Raw genomic sequence first — 10,172 nt, 5'->3', positions numbered from 1 at the left:
AGTTTTCAAAATTTAAAGGCTAAACCAATTTAGATGTAAGCATTCCATAAAGAAATTTAGCTCTATTTTTTTCTTATTTATCTTGGTTTGGTTTGGTTTCCTTTTGTGACAGTCTCTTGTAACCTAGGCTAGCCATAAACTTACTATGTAGCTGAAGATAAGCTGCACTCCTGTGTAACTATGCCTCCTCACCCACCTCCTGAGTTCTGGGAATAAGGACAATCATGTCCCACTATTCCCAGACGAAAAGAGAATTTAAGTAAATCTTATGACTTGGATGGAAGGATTCCAGCCTTCTTCCCTCAAAGGATGGGGTATTTTGCTATTTTATTTGTTTTGTGTGTATCACATGCCCGTGTGTATGTGTGAATGTTTGCTTGCCATGGTACTAGTGTGGGGGTATGTCTCTCCTTCCATTTTGCTTTCAAGGCAAGTTCTCTTGGTTCTGCCACACAGAGTACTTAGGCTAGCTGGTTAGTGGCCTTCAAGCCTATTCTCCGGACCCTGCAGTCCACATTCCTCCAGGAAGGCTGTGATTACAGATGCTTGCTACCACATCTTGCCTTTTTATGTGGGCACTGAGAATCCAAACATAGACGTACAGGCTTGCGAGGTGTGCATAGCAAATGTTTCCATTTGCAACCCATTGCCCTGGCCCAGGACAGAATAATTTAGGTGACATTTTCTCTTTGACTAAACCAGAAAAATCTTTCTTCCTGCATGTTCTTGAATATAACCCATATTTGGGAGAAATTTGAATACAGATTTGCGTGAAATTATTGCTTAAGGCCATTCACTTAGCACACTCTCACCTTTTATTCCTTTGTCAAGTAAAGGAACTGAATTCAATGGTTGAATTTCAAATTTGTTTTATCATATAATTTTAATAAGTGTGAAGATGGATCATTGAGGTGAAGGGAGAAACTTTAGAGTTCATCAAATTCTCTACTCCCCACCCAGTATATTTTACATAAAATGACACAGATTTTCTTAATAACTTTAATGGTGTGCTATTAGAATATAGCTGCAACATTAAGCCAGAAGTATTAACAGTGCTAAGTATGTTCCAATTTAGAATGCATGAATAAAGTCCCTAAAACACTTAAGAACATCCATTTTCCTCAGCTAAATGATCTGAAAGTTCAAAAGGTAAAAAGAAATATTTCTTCTTATATAAAAAGTGACATGTATTTCAGAATAGAGTTTGAACTCCCGCGCGCGTGTGTGTTACTGGAGATTGAACCCAGAGCATCTCTGTCACTGAGCTACACAAACACACAGTCTCCCCCAGCCTTTCCTTTTCATTTTGAGACAAAGTATCATTGACTTATGTGGGCTGCCTCTAGATTTACTCTGTAGGCCAGTGAGGCCTTGAACTCGTGGGCCCTCCTACCTCAACATCTTGAGTAGCTGGGAACACAAGCCTGTGTCACCAGCTTTGACCCAGAGGAGAGACTTCTCCTCTCCTCACTTCTCCCTCGTCTCCCTTTCCCTTTCCTACTACTTTTTTTTGGGGGGGGGGGATGTTTGGAGACAGAATTTCATGTAAAATTGCATTTTTTCTGTTTTATTGATGATAGTTGTGCTGACTGGGATGAGAGATTTTATATATATATATATATATAAAAGACAAAGTCTCATGTGTCCCAGGTTGACCTAAAATTTGCTTATAGTCAAGGATGACTTTGAATTGTGATCCTTCTCTCTTCATATCCTAAGGGCTAGGCTTATAGGTATGAACTATCATGCCTGGGTTCTGAATTCAGCCTTGATAATCGCTTGTTAAGGTCTTTGCTGGCACATTTAAACTTTTCCTTGGCAGTTTCATGGCAACTATGAATATTGTGCCCCCCTTTCATGAGGAGGTCAAAACAGTGTCTAGAGATTTACAACTCCATTGAGGTCTGGTAGCTCAGCTACTTCAGTGTTCCACAGGTAAGAACTTGCCATACGCAAGTTCACACCATATGCAAGAGGAATGGACAAATACTGTTTAAGATGGCAAACGGCCCCTGGAGGGGGAGACCTGGTGGCACTCAGAGGAAGGACAGCAGGTTACCGAGAAGAGACTTGATACCCTATGAGCATATACAGGGGGAGGAGGTCCCCCTCAGTCACAGTCATAGGGGAGGGGAGTAAGGGGAAAAGGGGAAGGAGGGAAGAATGAGAGGACACAAGGGATAGGATAACCATTGAGATGTAACAAGAATAAATTAATAATAAAAAAATTTAAAAAAAGAAAAAATAAATAAGGTAGATAATTAAAAAAAAAAAAAAAAGATGGCAAACGGGTGGTTAGGAGATTTGGGATAGCTAAGCACCTCTAACCTAACTAGGTTTTGCCAGTTAATAAGTTACTGTCTCAGCCCTCAACCTATTCTCCTCTACCGTGTTTTGGTATACTAGCAATAGCACACTGTGGGGCAGAATGTCTGCGTTGTTGACTGACTCCCTTTCAGGTTCTCTCCCACAGCGGCTCAGTAGAGAGGAGACTGAACAACTGGAGGACTTGTTCCTTCCTGTTTATAGACTGTGGTTTCCTGTCTGCTCAGGCTTCCTGTGAACATCACCTCAGCCTAGCTTCTTCCCTGTCGCACCAGTTTACCGAGTTTGCAGCTTTTCTGTCCATGTGGAAGAACTATCCCTATCCCACTTGACTCTCAAACACCAACAGAGGTCTGTGCCCCTCCACAGACCTCTCTATCCCAGGACCACAGGATCTTCCCTTCAGCTTGAGGAAAATCAGTTGACACAATACACTAACCAACTAGGTTATATAGCTCACTTAGGTTTTATCACTTTCAGCACCCACATAGCATCTTTGAATGTCCTTGTCATTATATGGCATTTTCCAGAAGGTACCAATATCTATAACTACCACTGCTACCACAACCAAGAGGAAATTTCTCCATATCCTTTTAGTTTTACTTTTGCTCTTCCAACCACCTCATTCTTTTAAACAATTTATTATAGTTTAATCAGATTACATCTTGATTGCTATCCCCTCACTTGTATCTTCCCATTCCCCACCTCTCTCCCTCTTCCACTCTGTTTTCCTCCCTATACCTCTGACAGACAAGGCCCTCATGTCCCACTGTGTAAGTGTACTACAGGTTTCTCCCCCCCCCCCCCCATTTTTCAGTAGAGCAACATGTAGGTTGTTTCCAGATTCTGGCTATTATGAATATGGCTGCTATGAACATAGTTCAGCAAATGCATCTTCAACAAATGGTGTTGGTCTAATTGGATGGCTACATGTAGAAAAATTGCAAATAGATGCATATTTATCACTCTGCAGTAAACTACACTTGAAATGGATTAAAGACCTCAACATAAAGCCAGACACACTAAATCTGTTAGAAGAAAAAGTGGGGAAGAGCCTGGAACACTTTGGCACAGGAGAAAACTTCTTGAACAGAACACCAACAGCTCAGGCCTTAAGGTCAACAATTAATAAATGGGACCTCATGAGGCTGAGAAGCTTCTGTAAGGCAGGAGACACTGTCAAGAGAACAAAGCGACAGCCTACAGACTGGGAAAAGATCTTCACCAACCCTACATCCGACAAAGGGCTAATATCCAAAATATATAAAGAACTCAAGAAATTAAACACCATGAAACCAAATAACCCAATTAAAAATGGGGTACAGAGCTAAACAGAATTCTCAACAGAGGACTATAAAATGGCTGAGAAACACTTAAGGAAATGCTCAACATTCCTAGACAACAGGGAAATGTGAATCAAAACAACTCAGATTCTACCTTACACTTATTCGAAAGGCTAAGATCAAAAACTCAGGTGACAGCACATGCTGCTGAGGATGTGGAGAAAGGGGAACACTCCTCCATTTCTGGTGGGAGTGCAAACTTGTACAACCACTTTGGAAATCAACCTGGAGCTCAGAAAATTGGGAATAGGTCTACCTCAAGACCCAGCTATACAACTCCTAGGCATATACCAGAAAGATGCTCCACCAAACAACAAGGACGCTTGATCAACTATGTTCATAGCATCTTTATTTGTAATAGCCAGAATCTGGACACAACGTAGATGTCCCTGAACTGAAAAACGGATAAAGAAACTCTGGAACATTTACACAGTGGAATACTATTCAGCTATCAAAAACAAGGAAATCTGGAAATATGTAGATAAATGGACGGAGCAAGAAATGATCGTCCTAAGAAAGGTAACCCAGACCCAGAAAGATACACATGGTATACGCTGGCTTAGAAGTGGATATTGTCTCAATAGAGATGTCCTCTGAGAGATTCCACCTAGTGCGGGGTATGGAGAGATACTGGGACATGCAGCCAAGACTCTGGGCGATCAGCTGTGAATTGTATACAAGAGTTGGTGGAAGGAAAGACATGGGGTGGGGTGGCAAGAGTTGTCCAGGGCTCCACAAGGAGACTTCCAAGGCTGGTAGATCTGCACAAACTGAGGCACCAATCAAGGACATTGCAGACAGAGGACCTTGGGAAAATGTAGCCAATGGACAGCTCATTCTCCGCATGGTGGGTAGGTGCATGTAGGATTTCCTCTGAGAAGAACTCGGGTGCCTTTGATTTTATCACTGCCCCTTAGGGGAGGGGTCCTGTCAAACACAGAGCAAGGGGATGCAAGCTATCCAGATGAGACCTGATTGGCTGTGATCAGACAATGGGGGAAGAGGACCCCACCTGCCATAGGTCATGGGGAGGGGAACAAAATGGAAAAGGGAGGGAGGGTGAGAACAGTAAGATAAGAGCAGGGGGTAGGGGGGCCTGTTACAACCAGGATGCAATGTGAATACATTATAGTAATAATAAAGATTTTTTAAAAAGACAATTGCTGTGATGGTCTCAGAACCAGGCATGATCCTGCACATCTCTGTAATCCCAGCACCAAGGAGGTAGAAGCAGGAAAGTCAGGAGCTCAAAGACAGGCAGAGCTGTATCACAGAAGCCTGCCTTACACAACCAAAGAAAGAAGACAGTGGTCTCAACCAGGAGTGGTGGTACACTTCTATTATCCCAGAAATCACGTGGCTGAGGCTGGGCGATTGCTTCAGCTCAGGAACTGAGATTAGCCTGGAAAACACAGTAAGACCCTCAGGATGTTCTCTGTCTCTCCCTCCCCCTCCCTCTCTCCCTTCCCTCCCTCCCTCCCTCCCTCCATCACTCTCTTCTCTCTCTTCTCTCTCTCTCTGTAATTTGGGGGTAAGCAGAGTATGTCATGGAGTTCTACCATGACTTGTTAGAATTTGTTTCAAATAACTGAGAATGACAACTTTATATATATTTTAAGACCTTTATTAACACGTGCTAGCAGTGCATTGACTTTTTAAAAATAAAGTTGTAAAATGTATTACAAATTAAAGTTCTTTAAAATCTGAACTTGTCAAGATATTTAACAATTTAAACATCACTAAAGTTGTATTGAGAAAAAGCAGGCCTTTTAAAAATGCATGATTGTCGTTACAAAAAAGGGGCATCGTTATGAGAAATAATAACCCGATGCTGCATAGACGATGCAGATAGTTCTAGAGTATCTGGTCAACGCGGGAAAAGCAAGCACGCTTAAGGTCTTCAGATCTAATCATTGTTCTTTTTTTATGGCTAGAAAATCATTTTCATTTTTCCTTGTTGGATGACCAAGCCGGTTGATGGTAGAGATGGCTAGCCTGCATTTAGTCAGCCCCGCCCTGCTCAGCCTGGGGAGCCTGCAGATTCTCAGCTGATGGGTCTGCTGCCTTTGTCTCTTTGCCATCTTGTGGTTTACAGATCTCCGGGTGTCTGCATCTGTAAGTGAAGTTGCGGCCACGCCGACCTTGAGGTGGCTGCTGACCTTGGGTCTCAGAGGCTCCTTGATGTTCCTTGTCCTCTTCCTTGTGGTCCTCGCTAGGTTGTCTTTGGCGAGGAGGGCCCCTGCGGGATCTTGGTGTGTAGCCCTGATACATATTCGGTCTCACCGGTCTGCCTTGCTCTCGTGCACCCTGCTTGTCAGCACCCTCCATCGCTTTTCCTTGCCCAGGGCGGCTGGAATACTGTGGTCGACGCCTACAGCGTCTCCGCATAGCAAAAGGTGCGAACCCTCGCTGAGGAAATGGCCAGCGCTGTGGGGCCTGGTCTTCAGCAGAGCTTTCCGCTCCCTCACTCTTTTCCTCACTCTGGCTGTTCTGGCAGTTTTGCTGGTAATGACGTGGAGGACCCCTCTGATCTGCACAGCGTGTGTTCCGGTCTGCCGCGTATTTGCTGCCTTGAACAGCGATTCCTCCAGGGCCTGTAACATTTGCTGCCTCCGCGCCCCTGTCTCCTTCAACAATATCAAACTCCACAGTCTCTCCATCTCCTACACCGCGAAAGGACTTCCTGGGGTGGTTCTTTTTTATGGCCCTATGGTGCACAAATAGGTCTTCCCCGGTGTCGTTCCTTGTGATGAAACCGTATCCGTTCCTTAGATTGAACCATTTTACTGTTCCCAAAACCTTGGTCTGGATGACCTTCTTCTTGTCCTGGCGGGCGGGTGCCTCCGATGTGGGACCCTCTGTGCCTCCACTGTCTGTGCTGCTCCCCTGGGAGCTGGGCTTGGTGGCTGCTGCACTGAGGGCGGCGGTGAGGGTGGCGGGCAGCGGCTGCTGTGTCTTGGCCTTTCTTCTCATGGCTGAGGTGGTGGTGACTGGGCCAGGCAGCCTAGGCCAAGGCTCTTCCTGGGCGTGATGATGACGAGGCCGACAGGGGCCGTGGGGCCCTCAGGGCTCTCTGGGGCTCCCTCTTGGTTTCCACTACCAATTGAACTAACTCGATAATGACAACTTGATGTGGCAACTCCGACTCTCACAGAAGGAAATGAAGGTAAGATAAGAAGCGTCTCACAAATACAGACATAAAGATCCTGGATACGGATGAAAGTTCTAAATAGAATTCAGATGAAGTTCTAGAATCATTTCCATTCATGTCGTGAACAAGGTGAGGGTGCCTGCTGTCCTTGCAACTAATACTATTAGGGGTCTCCTTTGCCAGGCCGTGGTGGTGCACACCTTTAATCCCACCACTTGGGAGGGAAGAAACAATACCATCTCATACTATTTGAAGAAAATATGGTTGTACATCTAGGATATCTAAGATAACTAGAGAATAAAGATTTGCATTGACAAATTAATTAGGTCCTGCTTTTCCAGAAGAACTAGGTTCAATTCCCAGCACCTACATGGCAGCTCACAACTGTCTGTAACTCTGTCATCTGACACTCTCACACAGACGTACATGCACATAAAGCATCATGCAGATAAATAAAAATAAAGAACTTTTCAAGCTTTTAAAGAATCTTTTATTTTTTAATATGTGAATTACAGGAAACAAAACACAAGAATCAAAGAACCAGGTCACCCAGTCACAAGCAGCTCAGCTGGTGTGTCCTTCCAGATTCTGCAACTTGTACATACCCTTGGGTAATTGAGATTATACAGCATGTACCATGCTTTCCCCCACATCGTGAATATTCACCAACTAAAAACCCCTCACTACACGAGCATTTTGATTCCCAAGAATACACCATGCCATCTCAATCTGTCAGACAAAATTGCAATCCTGTCTTCCTTAGCAAAAGTTTCATAGAAGAAAAAAATGGCAGCAGGCCTCTAGACAGACGTATTGGCAAAGTTACAATTTAAATTCTGCATTCTCTCAGTGCTCAGCTTACAAGAAAACACAAAGGGACAGACCATACTAAGTACAGCATTCTTAAATTTATCATCAGATCTGTACACTAACATATGAGGAAGAAGCGGTGTTCCTGTTCAATAAATGTATTCCTACGGAGTATCTGGAAGATGTGCCTATGGCAGGGGCTCTCAGGGTATCAGTCAGTCTTTCTTTCTTTTTTTTTTTTTTTTGGTTTTTCAAGACAAGTTTTCTCTGTGTAGCCTTTGCTGTCCTGGACTCACTCTGTAGACGAAGCTGGCCTAGAACTCACAGAGATCTGCCTGTCTCTGCCTCCCAAGTGCTGGGATTAAAGGGGTGCGCCACCACAGCCCAGCTAAGATGTCAGTCTCACCACGGCGTTGCAGATCTTGATCTTGCACCAGAAACCACTCTCTGCCCCTCCACTATCAGCCTAGCAATGTGAATTGACTTACACAGTCCAGACATGGCTTAACAATTCTATGTTCAAGAGGAATCCTTTCTGTCAATTCTACCATATCAACTAGCAATCCTTTTAACCATATGCTCTCCTTACAACATTTATAAAGTTCTAATGTTGTGGAATAAACTCCATGCACAATAAACACGAGTATTTTTGCCAGAAATGCACATACAATGCCCTGGGTACAGTTGCAAACTGTCCTCTGCATGTGGGGGTTCTAGCAAAAGCCCTTCCCTCGCCCACCCTCTTCTCTACACTACTCTAAGTGTGCAGATGCTAGGGAGAGGATTAACACAGGCCACGCCAAGAAGACAGCCCTCCTAACAGGCTAGCACGACAGAGTGTTTTGATACTTCTGACATCCTTTGGGCACTAGGACTTACCCTCTAATGCCTGGCACCAGTAACTAAATGCACACCTAAACAATGGCTAGACAACCCGTGCCAGTAGGTACAATGCCTTTTTCTGAGCACTATTCTTTCCCCCAGCTCGCCTCCACCACCTGGTAACATCATCTGTTCAAAGTCCATTTCCCCAGTGTATGAGACACAAAACAGTCCTTGAAGGTGGTGTCAACCTCTATTTTTACCATGCTGTGTACTTTTTACATACATGAATTAATGAGAGCCACTGACTTGTGTGGAGGCTAAAAGATCCTAGAATCTGTTTTCTCCTTTTAGCATGTGGATCCTGGAGATCAAATTCAGATCCCAGTTAGTGGCAAGTGCCTTTACAGGCTGAGCCACCCTACGAGTCTGTTATGCACATTTCCTTACTATTTAGAGACAAAGCCTAGATAGCCCTGGCTCCCCTGGAACCCAGAGATCCGCCTGCCTCAGCCCAGAAGTTAAGGCATGCATTACCACACCGAAGTCTATTATGTACTTCAAAGACTAAAGACTAGATGTTTCCAATAAGCACTTCGGTTTCCCAGCATATGTACAGTGCAATGAATAAACTGCACACACCTAAGAAAGGCTACAGCCAGAAACTGCCTTCTAAGTGACAATGTTCTGGTCTAGGTCCTCTCCCATTTCTCTCAACCCAGGGGTCAGTTTATGTAACTGTCATGTTTTTGTGGGTATATTAATAATTTCACTTCCTAAGTGGTTTGGGTTTTATTGTTTTTCTGTGTAGCCTTGACTATCCTAAGTATTTTTAAGAAGAGTTTTTTTCCCTACGAATTTTAATACATGCCTTTTCACTAACTCTACTTTGTCCCACACTAGCAGTCTCTTCAATGTCTAGGAAGAGTAGGTGCTACATATTTGGACACTATACATTGTAAAATAAGATACAAAGATATAAGGAACAATGACTAATCTTGCATTATCAAATTTACATTAGTATTAGGCCCTTCATCATTTTCTTTCTTCCTCCCTCCCAAATCAGCGCAAGGCTATATTGTTCAGAAGCAGTTTTATCATTCTAGTTCTAAGAGACAGCACCTCACCATGGGTCTAAACAGAGAATCTACAACATGTATTATTTACTATGTGTACCTTTAACATACTTTGTGCACTTCTAACTACCTAGAAGGACTGGATGTTTCAGATGAGGACATAACTTCGCCCTCTATATACACAGTAGTGTTGAAACCACACACATGGAACAATGGTTAGATCTCAGAGTGTCTTCCGGTGAGAGCATTCTGGTCTCCAAACTTGTTTTCTCCGGCCCCTCTCCTGTATTAAGTGAAACAGGCACCTGTCACTTAGATGACACTTTCTCAACTCTTCAGAAGACAACTTTGCTATGAATTTAACACCGAGTATCCAGAATGTGTGTGTTTACTAACTCTACTCTTCTCATACACTGGCAACCACTTTAACGCCTAGAGACTATATAGCATAGGACTCATGTGTTCAGTATGTACAATATGTATACAGCATAACAAAGTTAAATGAGATGCATACAGCATACAGGGTGGTGGGTAAGCTAAAACTGTCTAGCACACTAATGGGCTCTTTTGTAGTTTCTTCCTGCCCACCTCCTCAATCCCCTGAACAAGTACAGCCAGTACACTGTTCCCAGAGGTGGGTTAACA

At 43.6% G+C, this 10,172-nt stretch overlaps 1 protein-coding gene across 1 annotated transcript; it reads right to left on the bottom strand.

Annotated features, from left to right (window-relative positions):
- Nucleotides 1–5,669: 5,669 nt before the first annotated feature.
- On the bottom strand, nt 5,670–6,641 carry LOC127185597 (Y-box-binding protein 1-like). Its single transcript, XM_051142034.1, has one exon. It carries the CDS (start codon nt 6,639–6,641, stop codon nt 5,670–5,672), a length of 972 nt encoding a protein of 323 aa, XP_050997991.1.
- Nucleotides 6,642–10,172: the final 3,531 nt, after the last annotated feature.

Source organism: Acomys russatus, chromosome X, assembly GCF_903995435.1.
Source record: "Acomys russatus chromosome X, mAcoRus1.1, whole genome shotgun sequence".
In the NCBI taxonomy this organism is placed as follows: domain Eukaryota; kingdom Metazoa; phylum Chordata; class Mammalia; order Rodentia; family Muridae; genus Acomys; species Acomys russatus.
The sequence above is the reverse complement of the archived record's forward strand: the minus strand, read 5'-3'. Positions and strand labels throughout refer to the sequence as shown.

Coding starts and splice junctions, on each gene's coding strand:
- LOC127185597 (XM_051142034.1), bottom strand. CDS start 6,641: ATGAGAAGAAAGGCCAAGACACAGCAGCCGCTGCCCGCCACCCTCACC.